Raw genomic sequence first — 24,070 nt, 5'->3', positions numbered from 1 at the left:
AATTTGTCAATGTAAAGGCACAATTCCTGAATCGAGAGCGCTTTGGAAGATTATGGCTAAAGCATCTGCAATTTCCTCACCTGCATCCTTTAAACCCCTGGGGTGTAAACCATCGGGTGCTGGGGGCTTCCAGTCTGTCGTGGCATTGTTTTATGTAATACTGTTTTCGTACTTTAACTTTAGTGAGTCCTGTCTTTGAATCATTATTCGTTTCCCTGGAATGTCAGGTATAAGAACATAAGAACGTAAGAAATAGGAGCAGGAGGCCATACGGCCCCTCAAGCCTGCTCCGCCATTTGATACGATCATGGCTGATCCGATCATGGACTCAGGTCCACTTCCCTGCCCGCTCCCCATAACCCCTTATTCACTTATCGGTTAAGAAACTGACTATTTCTGTCTTAAATTTATACAATGTCCCAGCTTCCACAGCTTTCTGAGGCAACAAATTCCACAAATTTACAACCCTCTGAGAGAAAAAATTCCTCCTTATCTCTGTTTTAAATGGGTGGCCCCTTATTCTAAGATCATGCCCTCTAGTTCTAGTCTCTCCCATCAGTAGAAACATCCTCTCTGCATCCACCTTGTCAAGCCCCCCATAATCTTATACGTTTCGATAAGATCACCTCTCATTCTTCTGAATTCCAATGAGTAGAGGCCCAACCTTCTCAACCTTTCCTCATAAGTCAACCCCCTCATCTCCAGAATCAACCTAGTGAACCTTCTCTGAACTGTCTCCAAAGCAAGTATATCCTTTCGTAAATAGAGCCTTGGTGAAGCCACACCTAGAATATGGTGTTCAGTTTTGGTCTCCTAATCTGAGGAAGGATGTTCTTGCTATTGAGGGAGTACAGCGAAGGTTCACCAGACTGATTCCCGGGATGGCAGGACTGACATATGAGGAGAGACTGGATCAAAACTGCACGCAGTATTCCAGGTGTGGCCTCACCAATACCCTGTATAGCTGTAGCAAGACTTCCCTGCTTTTATACTCCATCCCCTTTGCAATAAAGGCCAAGATTCCATTGGCCTTCCTGATCACTTGCTGTACCTGCATACTAACCTTCTGTGTTTCATGCACAAGTACCCCTAGGTCCTACTGTACTGCAGCACTTTGCAATCTTTCTTCATTTAAATAATAACTTGCTCTTTAATTTTTTCTACCAAAGTGCATAACCTCACATTTTCCAACATTATACTCCATCTGCCAAATTTTTGCCCACTCACTTAGCCTGTCCATGTCCTTTTGCATGTTTTTTGTGTCCTCCTCACACATTGCTTTTCCTCCCATTTTTGTCAGCAAACTTGGCTACGTTACACTCAGTCCCTTCTTCCAAGTCATTAATATAGATTGTAAATAGTTGGGGTCCCAGCACTGATCCCTGCGGCACCCCACTAGTTACTGATTGCTAACCCGAGAATGAACCATTTATCCCAACTCTCTGTTTTCTGTTAGTTAGCCAATCCTCTATCCATGCTAATATATTACCCCCAACCCCGTGAAGTATATGCTCTTCCTCTACTGTGAAGACTGATACAAAGTCTTCCTATTGTTTTTGTCTTCCTTTGCCATGTTTTATATCCCCAGTCCCCTAGATATACACTATTCTTTACACTTTTTCATGCTCCTTCCTTTAGTTTTATGTTATGACCTTTATAGACCATGGCTGGTTTATTTGGTAAGTCAAGCCTTTGCCCCTTAGGGATATATATTAGTCCTGTATTAAGCTAAATTATTTTTTTGAAAAGCTCTGAATGTTGATCTGTAGATTTTTTTACTCGATAACCGTTTTAGCCAGTTTGCTGCTGCCAGCCTCCGTCCCATACCGAAATCTACAATCTTAGTAACTGTTACGTTTCTCCCTTTCAAACCTAACACTAAATGCGATCATATTATGAGCACTGTTAGATAAATGTTTCCTTCCTGTTAGATTATTAACTAAGTCTGGCTCATAACTGAAGCTAGTATGACCTGCCCTCTTGTTGGTTCCAGAACATATTGCTCCAGGAAACTAGCTTGAATTTCAGTTGTGAAGTTCACTGCTTTTCAGACTTCCCAATCTGTATGAAAATTAAAGTCTCCCATTAAAACAACTTTGCTTTTGCTAAAGCCTCTCCAATCTCTGAATTGATATATTCTGCCCCTTCATTGTTGCTATTAGAAGGCATGTAGACAACTCCCATTACAGTTTTACGTCCTCTCTTACTTCTCAATTCTAACAATAGAGTCTCCGCTGATGGATTTCCCTTATGTTTATCCTCTCTGACTAATGTTGTTCAACACGCAGTCAAACATTCAGGGTAAACGCACATACATACTCACAACCATCATCGCAATTACACAAGATGTGGTCATCGAAGATGCACACGTTAGTCAGATGAGCTCAACTGTGTCTCTATCTATTTCTCTGTCTGTCTGTCTCTCTCTCTCTCACTCTGTCACTCTCTGTGTCTCACTCTCTCTCTCTCTCTGTCTCTCTCTCTCCCTCACTCTGCCACTCTCTGTCTCTCTCTCTCTCTGTGTCTCTCTCTCTCTCTCTCACTCTCTGTCTCTCTCTCTGTCCATCCAACTTCTTCCCCCTTCCCATTTTCTTCCCACTTCTGGTTATGACCTCATATCATTTAAGCTGTTTCCAGGCTGCACTAATCGATTGGCCTTTTGCATCCATAACCCTTTACTCACTTTTCATACCAGTCCCTATCAAGAGATTCCAGGGCTACTAAATATTATGGTCCTAAAGTAGCACAGTTGTTTGGGTTATCGAAGCATAAAAAGAGACCTGAGTTTCCAATTGTCATAATAAAGCGAATCTAAATATAAACATGTGATAGCTGGCCTTCGAGAATGCTGCAGTGATGTTTGTACAGACACACTGTCAATTGTTTTTGCAGTCTTTCAGTCTCAGAATGTTTTAACAGTAGAGCTTAATATAAAATGGAAATTAATATAAATTATTTTTGTACAAGGTGAATTCCATTACTAACTTTTGATCTTGATCATAAGAACACAAGAAATAGGAGCAGGAGTAGGCCATACGGCCCCTCGAGCCTGCTCCTCCATTTAATACGATCGTGGCTGATCCGATCATGGATTCAGTTCCACTTCCCTGCCCGCTCCCCATAATCCCTTATTCCCTTATCGGTAAAGAAACTGTCTATTTCTGTCTTAAATTTATTCAATGTCCCAGCTTCCACAGCTCTCTGGGGCAGCGAATTCCACAAATTTACAACACTCTGAGAGAAGAAATTTCTCCTCATCTCAGTTTTAAATGGGCTGCCCCTTATTCTAAGATCATGCCCTCTAGTTCTAGTCTCCCCCATCAGTGGAAACATCCTCTCTGCATCCACCTTGTCGAGCCTCCTCATAATCTTATATGTTTCGATAAGATCACCTCTCAATCTTCTGAATTCCAATGAGTAGAGGCCCAACCTACTCAACCTTTCCTCATAAGTCAACCCCCTCATCCCTGGAATCAACCTAATGAACCTTCTCTGAACTGCTTCCAAAGCAAGTACATACTTTCATAAATGTGGAAACCAAAACTACACGCAGTATTCCAGGTGTGGCCTCACCAATACCTTATATAGCTGTAGCAAGACTTCCCTGCTTTTATACTCCTTCCCCTTTGCAATAAAGGCCAAGATACAATTGGCCTTCCTGATCACTTGCTGTAGCTGCATACTATCTCCTTTTGCATTTCATACACAAGTACCCCCAGGTCCCGCTGTACTGCGGCACTTCGCAATCTTTTTCCATTTAAATAATAACTTGCTCTTTGATTTTTTTCTGCCAAAGTGCATGACCTCACACTTTGCAACATTTTACTCCATCTGCCAAATATTTTCCCACTCACTTAGCCTGTTTATGTCCTTTTGCAGATTTTTTGTGTCCTCCTCACACATTGCTTTTCCTCCCATCTTTGTATCGTCAGCAGACTTGGCTATGTTACACTCTTCTTCCAAGTTGTTAATATAGATTGTAAATAGTTGGGGTCCCAGCACTGATCCCTGCGGCACCCCACTAGTTACTGATTGCCAACCAGAGAATGAACCATTTATCCCGACTCTCTGTTTTCTGTTAGTTAGCCAATCCTCTGTCCATGCTGATATATTACCCCAACCCCGTGAACTTTTATCTTGTGCAGTAACCTTTTATGTGGCACCTTATCAAATGCCTTCTGGAAGTCCAAATACACCACATCCACTGGTTCCCCTTTATCCACCTTGTTCATTACATCCTCGAAGAACTCCAGCAAATTTGTCAAATATGACTTCCCCTTTATAAATCCATGCTGACTCTGCCTGACCGAATTATGCTTTTCCAAATGTCCTGCTATTGCTTCTTTATTAATGAACTCCAACATTTTCCCAACCACAGATGTTAGGCTAACTGGTCTATAGTTTCCTGCTTTTTGTCTGCCTCCTTTTTTAAATAGGGGTGTTACATTTGCAGTTTTCCAATCTGCTGGGACCTCCCCAGAATCCAGGGAATTTTGGTAAATTACAACCAATGCATCCACTATCCCTGCCGCTATTTCTCTTAAGACGCATTCCTTAGGATGCAAGCCATCAGGTCCGGGGGATTTATCCGCCTTTAATCCCATTATCTTACTGAGTACCACCTCCTTCGTGATTGTGATTGTGTTAAGTTCCTCCCCCCCCCTATAGCCATATGGCTATCCACTGTTGGAATATTGTTAGTGTCCTCTACTGTAAAGGCTGATACAAAATATTTATTCAGAGTTTCTGCCATCTCCATGATCCCCATTACTAATTCCCCGGTCTCGTCCTCTAAGGGACCAACATTTACTTTAGCCACTCTTTTCCTTTTTATATACCTATAGAAACTCTTGCTATCTGTTTTTATATTTCGTGCTAGTTTATAGTCTATCTTCCCTTTCTTAATCATTTTTTTAGTCGTTCTTTGCTGGCTTTTAAAAGCTTCCCAATCTTCTGTCCTCCCACTAGTTTTGGCCACTTTGTATGTCCTTGTTTTTAATTGGATACTGTCCTTTATTTCTTTAGTTAGCCACGGATGGCTATCTTTTCTCTTACACCCTTTCCTCCTCGCTGGAATATATTTTACTTGAGAGTTGTGAAATATCTCCTTAAATGTACACCACTGTTCATCAACCATCCTACACTTTAATCTATTTTCCCAGTCCACTTTACCCAACTCTGCCCTCATACCTTCATAGTCTCCTTTATTTAAGCTTAGTACACTGGTTAGAGATCCAACTTTCTTACCCTCCATCTGAATTTGAAATTCAATCACGCTATGATCACTCATTCCGAGGGGATCCTTTACTAGGAGATTGTTTATTAATCCTGTCTCATTACACAGGACCAGATCTAAGATAGCCAGATTCTAACCTATTCAATCTTTCCCCATAATCAACCCCCTCATCTCCGGAATCAACCCTGTGAACCTTCTCTGAACTGCCTCCAAAGCAAGTATATCCTTTTGTAAATATGGAAACCAAAACTGCACGCAGTATTCCATGTGTGACCTCACCAATACCCTTTATAGCTGTAGCAAGACTTCCCTGCTTTTATACTCCATCCCCTTTGCAATAAAGGCCAAGATTCCATGGGCCTTCCTGATCACTTGCTGTACCTGCATACTAACTTTTTGTGTTTCATGCACAAGTACCCCCAGGTCCCGCTGTACTGCAGCACTTTGCAATCTTTCTTCATTTAAATAATAACTTGTTCTTTGATTTTTTTTCTGCCAAAATGCATGACCTCACACTTTCCAACATTATACTCCATCTGCCACATTTTTGCCCACTCACTTAGCCTGTCTGTGTCCTTTTGCAGATTTTTTTGTGTCCTCCTCACACATTGCTTTTCCTCCCATCTTTGTATCATCAGCAAACTTGGCTACATTACACTCAGTCCCTTCTTCCAAGTTGTTCATATAGATTGTAAATAGTTGGAGTCCCAGCACTGATCCCTGTGGCACCCCACTAGTTACTGATTGCCAACCCGAGAATGAACCATTTATCCTGACACTCTGTTTTCTGATCGTTAGCCAATCCATGCTAATATATTACCCCCAACCCCGTGCACTTTTATCTTGTGCAGTAACCTTTGATCATGAACAATACCATACTTTAAGCTCGCCCTGTAGCAGTGTTACTGGGGTCTCAGTAACATGCAATGAGAGTCAGCACCTGGCTGCTTTCTCTCATTCTCCTCTTTTATTTTGATCTCCCTTTTACTCTGCCTCCACTTCTACCACAGTAATGCTTTGTGTCAGCTGTGGCTCAGTGGGTAGCACACTCGCCTTGGAGTCAGAAGGTTGTGGGTTCAAGTACCACTCCATGGATGTGAGCATATAAATCTAGGCTGACACTCCGGTGCAGCGCTGAGGGAGTGCTGCACTGTCGGAGGTGCCATCTTTCGGATGAGGCATTAAACCAAGGCTCTGTCTGCTCTCTCAGGTGGATGTAACAGATCCCACGGCACTATTTCAAAGAAGAGTAGGGGAGTTATCCCCGGTGTCCTGGGCCAATATTTATCCCTCAACCAACATCACTAAAACAGATTATATGGTCATTATCACATTGCTGTTTGTGGGAGCTTGCTGTGCACAAATTGTCTGCCGCGTTTCCTACATTACAACAGTGACTACACTCCGAAAGTACTTCATTGGCTGTAAAGCAATTTGAGACGTCCGATGACCATGAAAGGCGCTATATAAATGCAACTCTTTAGGCTTAATGAACACACAGCTTACCCACACTGCTCAGGGGAACTGAAACTGCTCCCGAAGGTCACTGAGCAGTCTGGGTACACAGTACCCCATCAATCTGACACTTTGCACAGCCTGTAGCAGGAGAGCATCACGGGGCTAATTGCTGGTACTGCGTCATTTCCTCAGCCTGGAGCCCACTATGTACAAGTTCATGGTTTGTTCATATCTTATACCCTGAGATATCTGAGCTCCTCTAATTCTGCCCTCTTGAGCACCCCCTGATTATAATCGCTCAACCATCGGTGGCCGTGTCTTCAGCTGCCTGGGCACAAGCTCCAGAACTCCCTCCCTAAACATCTCTACCTCTCTTTCCTCCTTCAAGACGCTCCTTAAACCTACCTCTTTTGGTCATCTGCCCTAATTTCTCCTTATATGGCTCGGTGTCCTGCCCTAATTTCTCCTTATATGGCTCGGTGTCCAATTTATCTGTTTGTTCTTATAACACTGCTGTGAAGCACCTTGGGACGTTTTCCTGTTAAAGGCACTATATAAATACAAGCTGTTGTTGTCGTGACTTTCTCCATCTGCTCCCTCCCACAGTCCTTCTTCCACACGGTGTTGGAGAACAGCCACATGTGTGAGACATTGGTGGACAACAACCTGCGGGTCACCAACTGGAACCGCAAGCTGGGCTGCAAGTGCCAGTACAAACACATCGTGGACTGGTGTGGCTGCTCGCCCAATGACTTCAAGCCGCAAGACTTCATAAGACTTCAGGTAGAGAGAGTACGGCTTCCCTGTCAGCCCCAACAACCCACCCTTCACCGGGAGGCACTGCTTTCAGTAACAGCATTGGGTGGGCTCAGCGAGGGGTATTGTGGGTATGGTCAGCTCGCGCTTCTCTTACTGCCCAGGGAAGTGGAGTTCCAATCCCAGTCTGCATCCAGTGTAAAGCATCTGGCAATAAACAGCTGGCCTCAGTAAAAGTGACCATGGAGCTGTGGGATTGTCGTCAAAACCCAACTGGGTCACTGACGGCCGTTAGGGAAGGGAACGGTGCTTACCCGTCCTGTCTCCAGTCCCACCCTTTAACTGGCCTCTGAAGTTAATACCCCTGACTGCAGCGCTTCAAGAAGAAGGTTCGCAGAATGAACTATCTCGCACATGGAGAGTGGACCCTGGGGTGTGAGGCCCTGGGGGTGAGGGACCTGGGGTGTGGGGCCCTGGGGGTGGGGGGCCATGGGAGTTGGGGACCCTGGGGGTGAGGGACCCTGGGGTGGGGGACCGTGGGGGGTCCTGGGGGTGGGGGGTCCTGGGGGTGAGGGATCGTGGGGACCCTGGGGTGGAGGCCCTGGGGTGGGGGATCCTGGCTGGGGGCCCCTGGGGTGGGGGATCGCGGGGACCTTGGGGTGGGGGACCGCGGGGACCCTGGGATGGGGGGCCCTGGGTGGGGGGTCGCAGGGACCCTGGGGTGGGGGACAGTTGATGGTCCCCCGGGGTGAGGTCATGGAACCATCCCTGTGAGAGTCAGGGCCTTGAGGGAAGAAGGGGATGAAAAGTAACCCATCCTCTAAAACATAGACGACTGTAAAACCAATATGGACAAGGTGCCCATTTGATGGAAGCATTTATTCTCCTTTCTGATTGGGAGTTTTGATTCCGTTTTCTGCTTCTTTATTGACAGCAAATGACGAGACCAACGTTTTTTGCCCGGAAGTTTGAGTCGACGGTTAACCAGGAGGTGATTGATATTCTGGACTCGCACCTGTATGGCAGTTACCCTCCCGGGACAGCAGCTCTGAAAGCGTACTGGGAGAATGTGTACGATCAGATAGATGGGCTGAGCAGCCTCACCGATGTGGCCATTACCAGCTACATGGCCTTCTTCAGGCTGGGCCTGAGCAAAATGCAGTCGTCATGGCGCCGGGGTACAGACAGCCGCTGCAGGTAAGACAGTGAGTACAGTGCAGTAACCGAGACACACAGACCATCAGGTCCGCGCACATTCAGCTTGTCTCAGCCAACTGGCTGGGCATTATCATCGACCTCAGTGCCTCCGGGACAATGAGCCAGCGTTCCTGCTCCTGATCCGTCCAGTGACGCCAGCTGGGAAGTGTGTGGGTGCCGGGCTCGGGGGCAATGCCCGGCAAGGCAGCGATGGCCATGGAACTGTAGCCCAACAGGGTAGAGAATAGGCAGGGAAACAGGGAATGGTGAGTGCAGTGACATCATCACATTCTGAGTACGCAGTGACATCATCGCATTCTAAGTATGCAGTGACATCATCACATTGGGATGGGGAGGGAGCGGCAGTGTATCTGGGGGCAGTGTATCGGGGGGGGGCAGTGTATCGCGGGGGGCAGTGTATCGGGGGGGGGCAGTGTATCGGGGGGGGCAGTGTATCGCGGGGGGCAGTGTATCGGGGGGGGCAGTGTATCGGGGGGGGCAGTGTATCGCGGGGGCAGTGTATCGGGGGACAGGACAGTGTATCGGGGGGGCAGTGTATCAGGGGGCAGTGTATTGGGGGGGCAGTGTATCGGGGGCAGTGTATCAGGGGAGGGGCAGTGTATCGGGGGCAGTGTATCGGGGCAGTGTATTGGGAGGGGCAGTGTATCGGGAGGGGCAGTGTATCGGGAGGTGCAGTGTATCGGGGGCAGTGTATCAGGGGAGGGGCAGTGTATCGGGGGGGGCAGTGTATCGGGGGGCAGTGTATCAGGGGGGCAGTGCATCGGGGGGGGGCATTGTATCGGGGGGGCAGTGTCCCGGGGGGGGCAGTGTCTAGGAGGGGTGAAGGTGTATCGGGGACGAGGGTGTGGGGCTACTATGATGCTCTGCTGCCACCTGCAGAAATGTTTGCGCAGTGCGGAACAGCCTGTATTTCACACTGGGATTTTCCTGTGCGCTGTGGGAAACGCAATACTCCCGAGGTTTAAGGGTATCTGTCCTTGGCTGCAATGTCCCACTGAAATAAGGGAATGTTATAGTTCTGTACAACAAAACAGGTGTTATTTATGACTCCCACACTAACTATTCCCCAACTCTCCACTGGTGTAACCTATCCTGTATTTCATTTAGACATCAAATGTGGGAGTACGATCACCACACGGACGGCAGCAGTTCAAGAAGGCAGCTCACCACCACCTTCTCAAGAGCAATTAGGGATGGGCAATAAATGGGCCTTGGCAGCAACACAAACATCCCAGGAACAAATTTTTAAACCTGCAGTTCAACTGACATGCCCACTGGGGCCCCTCGAATTTCAAACCCAACACAGAAAGATGAGATGACTGATTGTGGTGGTTTTAAGGATCGTGTGAAATGTGCATGGCACGGATCTGTCGCACTTGCCTGCCTCAATTCAACTCAGGATGGCGGGTCTGGGAATTGAAAAATGATGCACAACGGGGTTAATTTTAGAACGAACTTTACTCTGTATCTAACCCATGCTGCACCTGCCCTGGGAGTGTTTGATGGGACAGTGTAGAGGGAGCTTTACTCTGTATCTAACCCTGTGCTGCACCTGCCCTGGGAGTGTTTGATGGGACAGTGTAGAGGGAGCTTTACTCTGTATCTAACTCCCTGTACCTGCCCTGGGAGTGTTTGATGGGACAGTGTAGAGGGAGCTTTACTCTGTATCTAACTCCCTGTACCTGCCCTGGGAGTGTTTGATGGGACAGTGTAGAGGGAGCTTTACTCTGTATCTAACCCGTGCTGTACCTGCCCTGGGAGTGTTTGATGGGACAGAGGGAGCTTTAACAACAGAAACATTCAGTACTCTTGCTGCCATCTATTGGTCCTGAGGGGATGCGTGGTGTAGCCAGTTTAAGAAGTGGGCGGCTGGTCGTGGATGTGGCAGTAACGGACCGATTTAGCGCTTGGAGCAGATTCCACAGCCCTATTCCTTGCCCAGTGGGTGGGAAAGGGCGATGCACTGCCACACCGCCCATCTCCCCCCCGATACACTGCCACACCGCCCCCCCCCCCCTTCCTCCCCAGGAGTTGGAGTACTGGGGGGAATGGGCTGTGATGGGAGAGTTGGAGTACTGGGGGGATGTGCTGTGATGGGAGAGTTGGGGTATGGGCTGTGATGGGAGAGTTGGGGCACTGGGGGGATGGGCTGCGATGGGAGAGTTGGTGTACTGGGGGGATGGGCTGTGATGGGCGAGTTGGTGTACTGGGGGGATGGGCTGTGATGGGAGAGTTGGTGTACTGGGGGGATGGGCTGTGATGGGAGAGTTGGTGTACTGGGGGGATGGGCTGTGATGGGAGAGTTGGTGTACTGGGGGGATGGGCTGTGATGGGAGAGTTGGTGTACTGGAGGGGATGGGCTGTGATTGGAGAGTTGGGGTACTGGGGGGATGGACTGTACTGGGAGGATGGGCTGTGATGGGAGAGTTGGTGTACTGGGGGGGATGGGCTGTGATTGGAGAGTTGGGGTACTGGAGGGATGGGCTGTGATTGGAGAGTTGGGGTACTGGGGGGGATGAGCTGCGATGGGAGAGTTGGGGTACTGGGGGGGACGGGCTGTGATGGGAGAGTTAGGGTACTGGGGGAATGGGTTTGAGTAGGCAGAATGGCTTTTCCTTATCTTTGCCTTTTGATGAGTGATTCGTTACTCTCATGTTACAGAAACTAATTTTGTTACCAGTGCAGCATCAGTTGTGCTCCCTGTTACCTGTGGTCTGTGTATTCTGTTTCTTGACAGTTCAATGGAGGGATTTGGTAGGAACTGCTGTCATATACACAGATGGATCATTGCACTCAAAGAGACAAACATTACAGAGCACTGACATTCGAAAAGCTAATACTTCTCACCTGGATACAATGTGCCAATCGACAACAGTGGACTCCCATGTGACCATGTGGGCTATGATTGGGCCACACTAACCATGTGACTGTGAACTGGTCACAGAGTCATGTGATTGATAATGATGTCGATTTAGAGCATAGTTTACTGAGATAAGTTAAAGGAAGGGTGTGCAGTTAACAGGGAACGATACTTATTTACCTCACGGTTTATTTTAACTTGTATGATCATGGAAAAGTCTTAACAATATTTGCCTTTTCCTTTGTTCAGCTACGAGCCCGTGGGACACCCCCTCTCTGTCCACCTGTACTTCTACGATGACCGATTCCAAGGTTACTTAGTGATGCAGCAAGTTCAGAATGTGACGACCGGACAGAAGGAGACCCTGGAGAACTGGGTGGTGCCTCGTTCCATGCTGCGCCTGGCAAATGTTGGCCCAGAGCTCGACCGTCTCCAGAACCTGGAGGTAACCAACCTTGCACTGCCACAGGGCGTGGCATTGCCAATGCTACACTTAGCTTACGTCAATTTATCAGAGAAATTTACAGCACAGAAGGAGGCCATTTTGGCCCATCATGTCCACACCGGCCGACCCAGAGCTATCCAGCCTAATCCCACTTTCCAACTCTGGGTCCGTAGCCCTGTAGGTTACGGCACTTCAGGTGCACATCCAGGTACTTTTTAAATGTGGTGAGGGTTTCTGCCTCTACCACCCTTTCAGGCCGTGAGTTTCAGACCCCCACCACCCTCTGGGTGAAGAAATTTCCCCTCAAATCCCCTCTAAACCCCCTACCAATTATTTTAAATCTATGCCCCCTGACTGTTCACCCCACAGCCAAGGGAAACAGATCCTTCCTATCCACTCTATCCAGGTCTCTCAATTTTATACATCTCAATAAGGTCTCCCCTCAGCCTCCTCTGTTCCAAACAATCCCAGCCTATCCAATCTTTCCTCATAGCTAAAATTTTCCAGTCCAGGCAACATCCTCGTAAATCTCCTCTGTACCCTCTCCAGTGCAATCACGTCACAATTTGTGCTCATCGTGGCCAGGGTAGTCACTGCTTGGGAGCGGACCACTTTCTGTTCCCGGCACCCAGTGTCAGTGTTCAGGATCAACTGTTAGTCAGCCTTCTTCCTCCTCTGGTTCCCATCAATACAGTCCGATTAAGCACAAGACACTTGATGGTGGAGTATATGGCACAGACTTTATTCATATACAGCACAGGTGATCCATCTATATGGTACAGCGAGTGGGGCCAAAATTGTCCTCCCCAAACAGAGCGCACCTACCATGTAAGATTTTTCTCCGCCCCAGTCCATGATGTTCCATCACAGTCCATGAGTTCCAGGTCTAAATTGCTTTTTTCCGGTCGGAGTGGTGTTGCTGTGGTCAGCGGGGCGAAAGGGTCGGGTCAGGTCAGCCGTCGCTCTGAGTCATCTTCTTCAGTCTACCCACGTAACTGAAGTCCCTCATCCCTGGAACCATTCTGGTAAATCCCCTCTGCACCCTCTCTGAGGCCTTCACACCCTTCCTAAAGTGCGGTGCCCAGAATTGGACACAATGCTCCAGTTGGGCCCGAACCAGTGTTTTATACAGGTTCATCATAACTTCCACACTTTTGTACTCTATACCTCTGTTTATGAAGCCCAGGATCCCGTAAGCTTTATTAAACGCTTTCTCAACCTGCCCTGCCACCTTCAACGATTTATGCCCATATACCCCCAGGTCTCTGTGTCCCTGACCCACTTCAGGATTGTATCCATTCGTTTATATTGTCTCTCCTCATTCTTTCTACCAAAATGTATCACGTTGCACTTTTCTGCCTTAAATTTCAGCTGCCACATGTCCGTCCATTCCACCAGCCTGTCTATGTCCTCTTGGAGTTTATCCCTCTCCTCCTCACTGTCACTATACTCCCAAGTTTTGTGCCATCTGCAAATTTTGAAATTGTGCCCTGTGCACCCATGTCCAAGTCATTAATATATATCAAGAAAAGCAGTGGTCCCAGTACTGACCCCTGGGGAACACCACTGTATGGTATGAGACGTGAATTGGCTAGAATAGACTGATGAATGATCCTTAAAGGGTTGACAGTGGATAGGCAATGGCAAACATTTAAGGATCACATGGATGAACTTCAACAATCGTACATCCCGGTCTGGAGTAAAAATAAAACGGGTAAGGTGGCTCAACCGTGGCTAACAAGGGAAATTAAGGATAGTGTTAAATCCAAGGAAGAGGCATATAATAAATTGGCCAGAAAAAGCAGCAAACCTGAGGACTGGGAAAATTTAGAATTCAGCAGAGGAGGACAAAGGGTTTAATTAGGAGAGGGAAAATAGAGTATGAGAGGAAGCTTGCTAGAAACATAAAAACTGTCTGCAAAAGCTTCTATAGATATGTGAAGTGAAAAAGATTTAGTGAAGACAAACGTAGGTCCCTTGCAGTCAGAATCAGGTGAATTTATAATGGGGAACAAAGAAATGGCAGACCAATTGAACAAATACTTCGGTTTTGTCTTCACGAAAGAGGACACAAATAACCTTCCAGAAATACTAGGGGACGAGGGTCTAGGGAGAAGGAGGAACTGAAGGAAATCCTTATTAGTCAGGAAATTGTGTTAGGGAAATTGATGGGATTGAAGGCCGATAAATCCCCAGGGCCTGATAGTCTGCATCCCAGAGTACTTAAGGAAGTGGCCCTAGAAAAAATGAATGCATTGGTGGTCATGTTCCAACATTCTATAGATTCTGGATCAGTTCCTATGGATTGGAGGGTAGCTAATGTAACACCACTTTTTAAGAAAGGAGGGAGAGAAAAAACGGGTAGTGGGGAAAATGTTGGAATCAATTATTAAAGATGAAATAGCAGCGCATTTGGAAAGTGGTGACAAGATCAGTCCAAGTCAGCATGGATTTATGAAAGAGAAATCATGCTTGATAAATCTTCTAGAATTTTTTGAGGATGTAACTAGTAGAGTGGACAGGGGAGAACCAGTGGATGTGGTGTATTTGGACTTTCAAAAGGCTTTTGACAAGGTCCCACACAAGAGATTAGTGTGCAAAATTAAAGCACATGGTATTGGGGGTAATGTATTGACGTGGATAGAGAACTGGTTGGCAGACAGGAAGCAGAGAGTCTGGATAAACGGGTCCTTTTCAGAATGGCAGGCAGTGACTCATGGGGTGCCGCAGGGACCCCAGCTATTTACAATATACATCAATGATTTAGATGAAGGAATTGAGTGTAATATCTCCAAGTTTGCAGATGACACTAAGCTGGGTGGCGGTGTGAGCTGCAAGGAGCTGCAGGGTGACTGGGACAGGTTAGGTGAGTGGGCAAATGCATGGCAAATGCAGTATAATGTGGATAAATTTGAGGTTATCCATTTTGGTGGCAAAAACACGAAGGCAGAATATTATGTGAATGACGGCAGATCAGGAAATGGGGAGGTGCAACGAGACCTGGGTGTCATGGTACATCAGTAGTTGAAAGTTGGCATGCAGGTACAGCAGGCAGTGAAGAAGGCAAGTAGTATGTTGGCCTTCATAGCGAGAGGATTTGAGTATAGGAGCAGGGAGGTCTTACTGCAGTTGTACAGGGCCTTGGTGAGGCCTCACCTGGAACATTGTGTTCAATTTTGATCTCCTAATCTGAGGAAGGATGTTCTTGCTATTGAGGGAGTGCAGCGAAGGTTCACCAGACTGATTCCTGGGATGGCAGGACTGACAGATGAGGAGAGACTGGATCGACTGGGCCTGGGAGTTTAGAAGAATGAGAGGGGATCTCATAGAAACATGTAAAATTCTGACGGGATTGGACAGGTTAGATGCAGGAAGAATGTTCCCAATGTTGGGAAAGTCCAGAACCAGGGGATACAGTCTTAGGATAAGGGGTAAGCCATTTAGGACTGAGAAGAGGAGAAACTTCTTCACTCAGAGTTGTTAACCTGTAGAATTCTCTACCGCAGAGAGTTGTTGATGGCAGTTCATTGGATATATTCAAGAGGGAGTTGGATATGGCCCTTACGGCTAAAGGGATCAAGGGGTGTGGAGAGAAAGCAGGAAAGGGGTACTGAGGTGAATGATCAGCCATGATCTTACTGAATGGTGGTGCAGGCTCGAATGGCCTGCTCCTGCCCCTATTTTCTATGTTTCCCCACCACAGAGGTTAAACTGACCGGCCTGTAGTTGCTGGGTTTATCTTTACTCCCTTTTTTGAACAAGGCTGTAACATTTGCAATTCTCTCACCCTCTGACACCACCCCCGTTTCTAAGGAGGATTGGAAGATTATGGCCAGTACCTCCGCCATTTCTTCCTTCACTTTCCTCAGCGTCCTAGGATATATCCCATCCATTCCTGGTGACTTATCTACTTTAAGTGCAGCCAGCCTTTCCAGTACCTCATCGTTATCGATTCTTATCCCATTCAGTATCTCCTCTACTTCCTCCTTCACTCTGTCTATGGCAGCATCTTCTTCCTTGGTGAAGACAGATGCTCATTTAGTATCTCAGCCATGCCTTCTGCCTCCGTGTGCAGGTCCCTAATCAGCCCATCCCTCCTACCTGTTTACTATTGATATGCCTATACAAGACTTTTAGATTCCATTTTATGTTAGCTGTCATTCTGTTCTCATAATCTCTCTGCCCCGTCTTCTTTCCTTTTCACTTCTCTGAACTTTTTATATTCAGCCTGATTCTCAGATATATTCTCAACCTGACATCTGTCATATGTGCTATTTTTCTGCTTCATCTTACACTCTATCTCTTTTGTGATCCAGGGAGCTCTGACTTTAGTTGCCCTACCTTTCCCCCTCGTGGGAATGTACCTCGACTTACCCGAACTATTTCCTCTTTAAAGGCAGCCCATTGTTTGATTACAGTTTTGCTGCCAATCTTTGATTCCAATTTACCCAGGCCAGATCCGTCTCATCCCACTGAAATTTGCCTTGCTCCAATTAAACATTTTTACTCTAGATTGCTCCCTGTCCTTTTCCATAGCTAGTCTAAACCTTATGATACTATGATCGCTGTTCCCTAAATGTTCCCCTACTGATACTTGCTCCACCTGACCCACCTCATTTCCCCAGAACCAGACCCAACAATGCCTCCTCCCTCGTCGGGCCGGAAATATACTGATCAAAAAAGTTCTCCTGAACTCACTTCAAAAATTCTTCCCCCTCTCTGCCCTTTGCACTATTTCTATCCCAGTCTATATTAGGATAGTTGAAGTCCCCCATGATCACTACTATCGTTCTTGCACCTCTCTGTAATTTCTCTGCGTTTGCTCCTCTATCTTTCCCACTATTTGGTGGCCTACAGAATGGCACCTCTATTGTTTCTTAACTCTAGCCATATAGATTCTGTCCTTGACCCCTCCAGGACATCCTCCCTCTCCAGCACTGTAACATTCTCCTTAACCAATACTGCCACACCACCTCCCATCTTTCCCTCCCTATTTTTCCTGAACACCCTATATCCAGGAATATTTACTACCGATCCTGCCCTTTGAGCCAAGTCTCAGTTATTGCCACAGCATCATATTCCCATGTGGCAATTTGTGCCTGCAGCTCACTTACCTTGTTTAATACGCTTCGTGCGTTCACATACATACACGGTGAACCTATCATAGACCAGCCTCTGTTCTCTCTTATTCTGACCCTACCTAATACCTTACTATTACTTGCTTTGGTGCTATCCGTCTCTCCAAATCCTTTGTTTCTCCTTACTAATGCTACATCCTGGTGCCCATCCTCCTGCCAGCTTAATTTAAACCCTCCCCAACAGCACCGGCGAGGATATTGGTCCCGGCCCTGTTGACGTGCAACCCGTCCGGCTTGTACAGATCCCATCTCCCCAAGAACCAGCCCCAATGCCCCAGGAATCTAAAGCCCTCCCTCCCTCCTGCACCATCTCTCCAGCCACACATTCATCTGCTCTATCCTCCTATTTTTGTACTCACTAGCTCGTGGCACCGGGAGTAATCCTGAGATTACTACCTTTTGAGGTCCTGCTTTTTAATCTCCTTCCAGCTCCCTAAAATCTGCCTGCAAGACCTCATCCCTCTTTTTACCTGTGTCATTGGTACAACATGGACCACGACATCTTGCTGTTCACCGCCCCCCCCCCCCCCCCCCCTCAGAAAGTTCTGCAGCCGCTCAGTGACATCCTTGACCCTGGCACCATGGAGGCATCCTGGAGTCACGTCTGCGGCCGCAGAAATGCCTGTCTCCTCCCCTAACTATTGAATCCCCTACCACTATAGCTCTTCCATTCTTCTTCCCTCCCCTGTGCAGCTGAGCCACTCGTGGTGCCGTGGACTTGGCTCTGGCTGCACTCCCCAGAGGAACCATCGCCCTCACCGCTACTCACAACAGCATACTGGTTGGAGAACGAGATGCACTCTGTGGACTCCTGCACTACCTGCCTGGTCCTCGTCTTCTATCTGGCTGTCACCCATTCCCTCTTTGCCTGTGCACTTTTTATCTGCGGGGTGAGCACCTCCTGAAACGCGCTAGCCACGTAGCTCTCAGCCTCGCGGATGCACCGCAGTGATGCCATCTGCTGCTCAAGCTCCAAAACTCGGAGCTCGAGCTCCTCCAGCTGGTGACCCCTCCTGCACACGTGGTCGCCCAGAATACACGAGAAGTGTCCTGGAGTTCCCCCATCGCACAGGATGTGCACTCCACTGGACCGCGCCGCCCTGCCATGCCTTTATTTATTCCAACTATTAACTAACTAACTTTTCTTTTTTTAAGTAACTTAAAAGAAATAAACTGAAGACTTAAAACAATCACCAACGACTCACCAATCAGCTCCTTCCCTTGCGCTGACGTCATTTACCTCGCTCCCTGACACTCGTGCTCCCTCCGAGCTCTTGGGCCGACCTTTATCTCCTCTCACTGTCCCGTAGGTCAGCGCTTGTGTCTATTAACTAAGAGGCTTTGGGTTCCGCTCCTCCTTTACAGTCAGACATCTCCGCCACCTTCCTCCTCTCCACCGAATTCCTGCGCTCACAAAATTCCTCCACTTTGCTTGCGAATGACTCAGTTTGCGAAACTCCCAGCTCTCTCCCCAAACTCTCTCCCTTCCTCCAGTCCGATAAACAGCCGTTCACCACTACTCTGTTTCCTGTCACTGAGCCAGTTCTGTATCCATGCTGCCACTGTCCCCTTTATTCCATGGGCTTCAGTTTTACTGCAAGCCTATTATGCTGCACTTTGTTGAACGCCTTTTGGAAATCCATGTACACCACGTCAACCGCACGCACTGCCCTCATCAACTCTCTCTGTTTCCTCATCAAAAAACTCAATCAAGTTGGTTAAACACGATTTGTCTTTAACAAATCCGTGCTGGCTTTCCTTAATTAATCCACACCTATCCAAGTGATTGTTAATTTTGTCCCTGATCACTTTCTAAAAGCTTCCCCGCCACCGAGATTTTTTTGAACAAGGGTGTAACATTTGCAACTCTCCAGGCCTCTGACACCACCCTGTATCTATGGAGAATTGGAAGATTATGGCTAGTACCTCCGCAATTTCTGCACACAATTCCCTCAGCGTCCTAGGATGCATCGCATTCGCTCCTGGTGATTGCTCTACTTTGAGTACATGACAAGACCTCATGATGTATCTGTTCCTGAATCCTTTGAAAACAGTCTATTTACATAAACAATTGTAGTTGTTTACTTCAAAGATACTTCTCTCCACCAACACTTCCCAACCTATCTGTTCCGGCATCTTTTGAAGAGTTTTATTACCAGTCACTTTTTTTCTTGCACGATCAATTCTTGCAGATAATACTCAGATTAAAAGCACAGTATAAGCCATGCTCTTTTCACATGGTATCTCTCTGCTATCCTATTTATATTGGAACGCCTGTTATTCTCTCTCTTTTCCCCCCCCCCCCCCTTCTCTCTTGCCGCCCCCCCCTCGCTCTCGGCCCCGCCCCCCTCGCTCTCGGCCCCGCCCCCCCTCGCTCTCGGCCCCGCCCCCCCCCTCGCTCTCCGCTCCCCGCGCTCTCTTTCTGTTATGTCTCATTCCCTGCGACTGTCACGTCCAGAGTAAGAGGAAAGTTATTGAACCAACAAATCTTCTTTGTTACTGAGTGGTGCAGTGCAGGTGATGGCGATAACGGTTATGGTGATGTTGAAGCTGAGGTATATAATAATTTCCGTTATTAACATTATTGTAGAGTTGCAGAAACGGCTTATCAGTATCGAGCCTGTATACAGCGACAGGCAGTGAAGGTTAAAAGCAGATCTAATAGATGGTTTTATATTGATGAATGATTTTGACATTGTGAATAGGGAAAGATTACGTTGTGTGGTTGGGGAGGCAGTGATGAGGGGTTATCTGTTCACTGATGTCACTAAGAGTGAGGAGGGGTTATCTGTTCACTGATGTCACTAAGAGTGAGGAGGAGTTAGCTGCGATTTCTGTAGAGAGATTTGTTGGAGCAGAATGGTTTGCCACAGGGCATGGTTGAGGCAGAGACCATTGCACTTTTTGAAGGAGAAATGGTTAAATATTTGATACAGGGAGATGCAGAGATTAGTTTGGGATTGACACAGGACTACGGGGAGAGAGCGGGGCAGTGGGATTAGTTTGGGATTGATACAGGGCTATGGGGAGAGAGCAGGACAGTGGCATTAGTTTGGGATTGATACAGGGCTATGGGGAAAGCAGGGGGCAATGGGATTAGTTTGCAATTGATACAGCAAGGAGCAAGCACAGATGCGATGGGCCGAATGGATTCCTTCTGTGCCATGACCTTTCCTCGGTGGCGGGGCAGTGAATTAACACACTGGCCTTGTGCCTGCCGGGCCTGAGCTCGGCTAGGGCCCAGACTGACCAGATGAAAGTCTAATTTCTACGGTGGCTCTGTAACATCGCCCTTGCCTCAGCTCATCTGCTGCTGAAATCCTCGTCCATGCCTTTGTTACCTCCAGACACAACTATTCCAACGCACTCCTGGCCAGCCTCCCATCTCCCCCCCACCACCCCCCCCCCCCCCCGCATAAACTTCAGATCATCAAAAATTCGGCAGCCCATGTCCTAACTCGCAGCAAGTCCCGCTCACCCATCACCCCCTGTGCTCGCTGCCCTGTGTCCTAACTCGCAGCAAGTCCCACTCACCCATCACCCCCTGTGCTCACTGCCCTGTGTCCTAACTCGCAGCAAGTCCCGCTCACCCATCACCCCCTGTGCTCACTGCCCTGTGTCCTAACTCGCAGCAAGTCCCACTCGCCCATCACCCCCTGTGCTCACTGCCCTGTGTCCTAACTCGCAGCAAGTCCCGCTCACCCATCACCCCCTGTGCTCACTGCCCTGTGTCCTAACTCGCAGCAAGTCCTGCTCACCCATTACCCCCTGTGCTCGCTGACCTACATCAGCTCCCGGTTAAGCAACGCCTCGATTTTAAAATTCTTATCCTTGTTTTCACATCCTTGGCCCCATCCCTCCCTACCTCCTGTAATCTCCTCCAGCCCCATCTAAGATCTCTGCACTCCTCTAATTCCGGCCTCTTGAGAGCATTCCTGATTTTAATTGCTCCACCATCAGTGGCTTACCTTTTGTTGCCTGGGCCCCAAGCTCTGGAATTCCCTCCCTAAACCTCTCTGCCTCTCTCTCTTCCTTTAGGACGCTCCTTAACACCTTCCTCTTTCACCAAGCTTTTGATCACCTGGCTTAATATTTCTTTGTGGCTCGGTGTCAAATTTTTATCTGATAATGCTCCTATGAAGGTCGTTTTGCTACTTTAAAGGCGCTATATCAATGCAGGTTGTTGGGGATGGGGTCGAGCAGAGGGAGCTGGAGTGCTTGGTGTTGATTTAAAGCTGTGCAATGCTTTGCTTTGATTTGCGTTGTCTGTGAGCGGAGCTAATCGCTGCCTTTCATTGTGTAGGTGGGAACGGAATGGGACCCCAAGGAGCGGCTATTCCGTAACTTTGGCGGTCTGATCTCGCCCTTTGACGAGCCCGTTGCCATGCAGAGATGGGCCAGAGGCACCAACATGACGGCCACGGTGGTGTGGATCGACCCCGCTTACATCATTGCCACGTCCTACGACATCACGGTGGATTCGGAGGCCGAGTACACGCAATACAAGCCCCCGTTAAACCGCCCGCTGCGGCCCGGGACCTGGACCCTGCGGGTGCTGCACCTGTGGGTGCCCCTGGCGGAGACCACCTTCCTGGTGGTCCCGTTGGCCTTCAGTGGGAAACGGCCGCTCAGAAAAGGTATGTTCAATCCTATGTGACGTTGAGGCCAGAATCTGCCTGCCAATCTCTCACTGGCCACCGCTGGGCAGCACTGAGCACAAGCACGTCCCTTTTCCTGACTGGGCTGCACCTCACTCACTACCCACTCACTTTGGGCATTTCAACGTATCTCACAAATGTAGAGAGACTGGAGGAGCTGGGGTCCTTCTCCTTGGATCAGAGAAGGTTAAGGGGGAGATTTAATGGCAGTGTTCAAAATCATGAAGGGTTTTGTTAAATGAGAATCTGTTTCCAGTGGGAGGTAACCGGAGGACACGGGTTTAAGATCATTGGCTCAAGTACCAGAGGGGACATGAGGTGAAGTATTTTTACTCAGCGAGTTGTTGTGATCTGGAACGCGCTGCCTGAAAGCAGGTGGAAGCAGATTCAATAGTAACTTTCAAATTGGATAAATATTTGAAGGGCGATGGGGAAAGAGCAGGGGGGGGGGCTAATTGGATCACTCTGTCACAGAGCCGGCACAGGCTCGATGGGCTGAATGGCCTCCTGTGCTGTATGATTCCCTCACGAATAAACGCGGCTCTGTGTTTAAACAGATTCATAGTGTGTCTCACTATTTGTGACCTCGGCCCCGATGTCTCCCTGGCTGTCAGAATGCTGTGAATGCGATAGGAGGAAACTGTGAGCTGTACACTGGGGATTCCGGGGTCCCGACTGACCGACAGCATAAACAAGGAAGGCGCTCTTCCCCCCTCCCTCCCCCATACTCTGGAAGGCTGGGTGTGTCCAGTGTTGTACCGAGCCGCCCCCAGACCAGGAGTGCTCCAGGTTTGTCCTTGGTCTGTGAGGAAGGTTCTGGGGATTACACCCTGACCTAGTGAGATGGGAAATCATCAAAGCAGTCCCACTCCCGATCCCTGTACTGTGAGTAACTGGCACAAGCCTGGTTTGTAGGATCAGACTGTGAGTCACCCACAGTGGAATAGCTATGGTGCGACCATTCCCACATAAAAAAGAAATAAATCATTTTTATTTTTATAGCATCTTTTGTAACCTCAGGACGATCAAAGCACTTTACAGCCAATGAAGTACTTTTGAAATCACTGGTGTAATATAGGAAACGTGGCAGCCACACTGTGCATAGCGATGTGTTAAATGACCAGAGATCGTTGACTGAGGGACACCGAGGAGAACTCCCCTGCTCTTCTTCGAATAGTGCCACGGAATCTTCTCTGGCCTCAGTTTAACATCTCATCCTAAAGACGGCACTGGGAGTGATGCCCTGGATTATGGGCTCAATTCCCCAGTAAGTGTGTCTCCTGTCAGGGGAGGGAAGGTGGGGGAAACCAGACATTGCTTAGTTTATTCTGGTAACTGCCATTCTGAGAGTTAATCAGTAAAAACAAACCCCTTCTCTCCTCTCTGCGATCCAGGACAGGACCTGTGGCAGCACGCTGGCCCACCGAACAATGAGTATATGGAGCAGAGCTTCCAGCACCTGAGCAGCATTCTCAACCTCCCTCCGGCAGATGTGGCTGCGAAAGAAGCTCTCCAAAACTCTCAGCTTGTGGGCAAACAGCTGGAATCCTGGGTGTATGAGAGCGTGGGCAAACTGTGGTCAGCGACCGACACCTGCGCAGTGGAACCATCACCGTGCCCGGCACTGCGACCCTGCCACAAGACCGTCTGGAGTTCCCTATCTGACGACCCCAAATCTGAACTGGGACCAGTCAAAGGTGACGGGCGCCTTAGGTAGCACAGGACGGGGGTCGGGGGGGAGGAGGGCACAAGACTTATCCCAGCAGAAAGAAACCTCCCTGCGGACTGGCAAGTCGGTCCAGTGCGCTGTCTGGATTGGCACTGGCAGCTCCAGGGATGGTGTCGATGGGTTTAAAAGACCGAACGTTTGAGGAGGATGAGAAGCAATTGTCTGCGAATGCCCAGGATCAGGGTATGGTCCCAGTCCAGTGCAACGATCAGGGCTTCGGCGGGAGTTGGACGGAGGTGTCTGCCCTCGACATGTTGCCAGCTGTGAGAGGGATGGCAGAACACCGGGCCCACGTTCAATGGCCCTCAGCAGATCGGAGATGAACCTGGGCAGCCCCAACAATCCCAGTTTCACACCACTGCCTCGCAAATCTCAGCACTTTTGCTAGCGTCCGTTTTGTGGTTGAATTTGAGCAAACGGTCGCTAGGTGGAATTAAATGAAATGATTCGATAGTTTGAAAGCCATCACCAGTGCCCTTGGAGGGAGAGACACACTAACTTCAGATGTTCTCGGTTTATTACCATATGGCCCCAACTACAGAACACTTTATAAAGAATTACCGTTTTAAAAA

General features: G+C 48.2%; 1 protein-coding gene across 1 annotated transcript in view; it reads left to right on the top strand.

Moving 5' to 3' along the window:
* xylt2 (xylosyltransferase II) overlaps positions 1-24,070 on the top strand; it is a 370,823-nt gene extending 346,753 nt beyond the window's left edge. Inside the window, exons 7-11 of the mRNA XM_070857420.1 lie at positions 7,301-7,477; positions 8,385-8,647; positions 11,778-11,973; positions 21,415-21,748; positions 23,164-24,070. Of these exons, the coding sequence (XP_070713521.1) occupies positions 7,301-7,477; positions 8,385-8,647; positions 11,778-11,973; positions 21,415-21,748; positions 23,164-23,486 (1,293 nt within the window). The 3' untranslated portion in view covers positions 23,487-24,070. The remainder of the gene's footprint in view (positions 1-7,300; positions 7,478-8,384; positions 8,648-11,777; positions 11,974-21,414; positions 21,749-23,163) is intronic.

Source organism: Pristiophorus japonicus, chromosome 16 (genome assembly GCF_044704955.1).
Source record: "Pristiophorus japonicus isolate sPriJap1 chromosome 16, sPriJap1.hap1, whole genome shotgun sequence".
Lineage (NCBI taxonomy): Eukaryota > Metazoa > Chordata > Chondrichthyes > Pristiophoridae > Pristiophorus > Pristiophorus japonicus.
The sequence above is the reverse complement of the archived record's forward strand: the minus strand, read 5'-3'. Positions and strand labels throughout refer to the sequence as shown.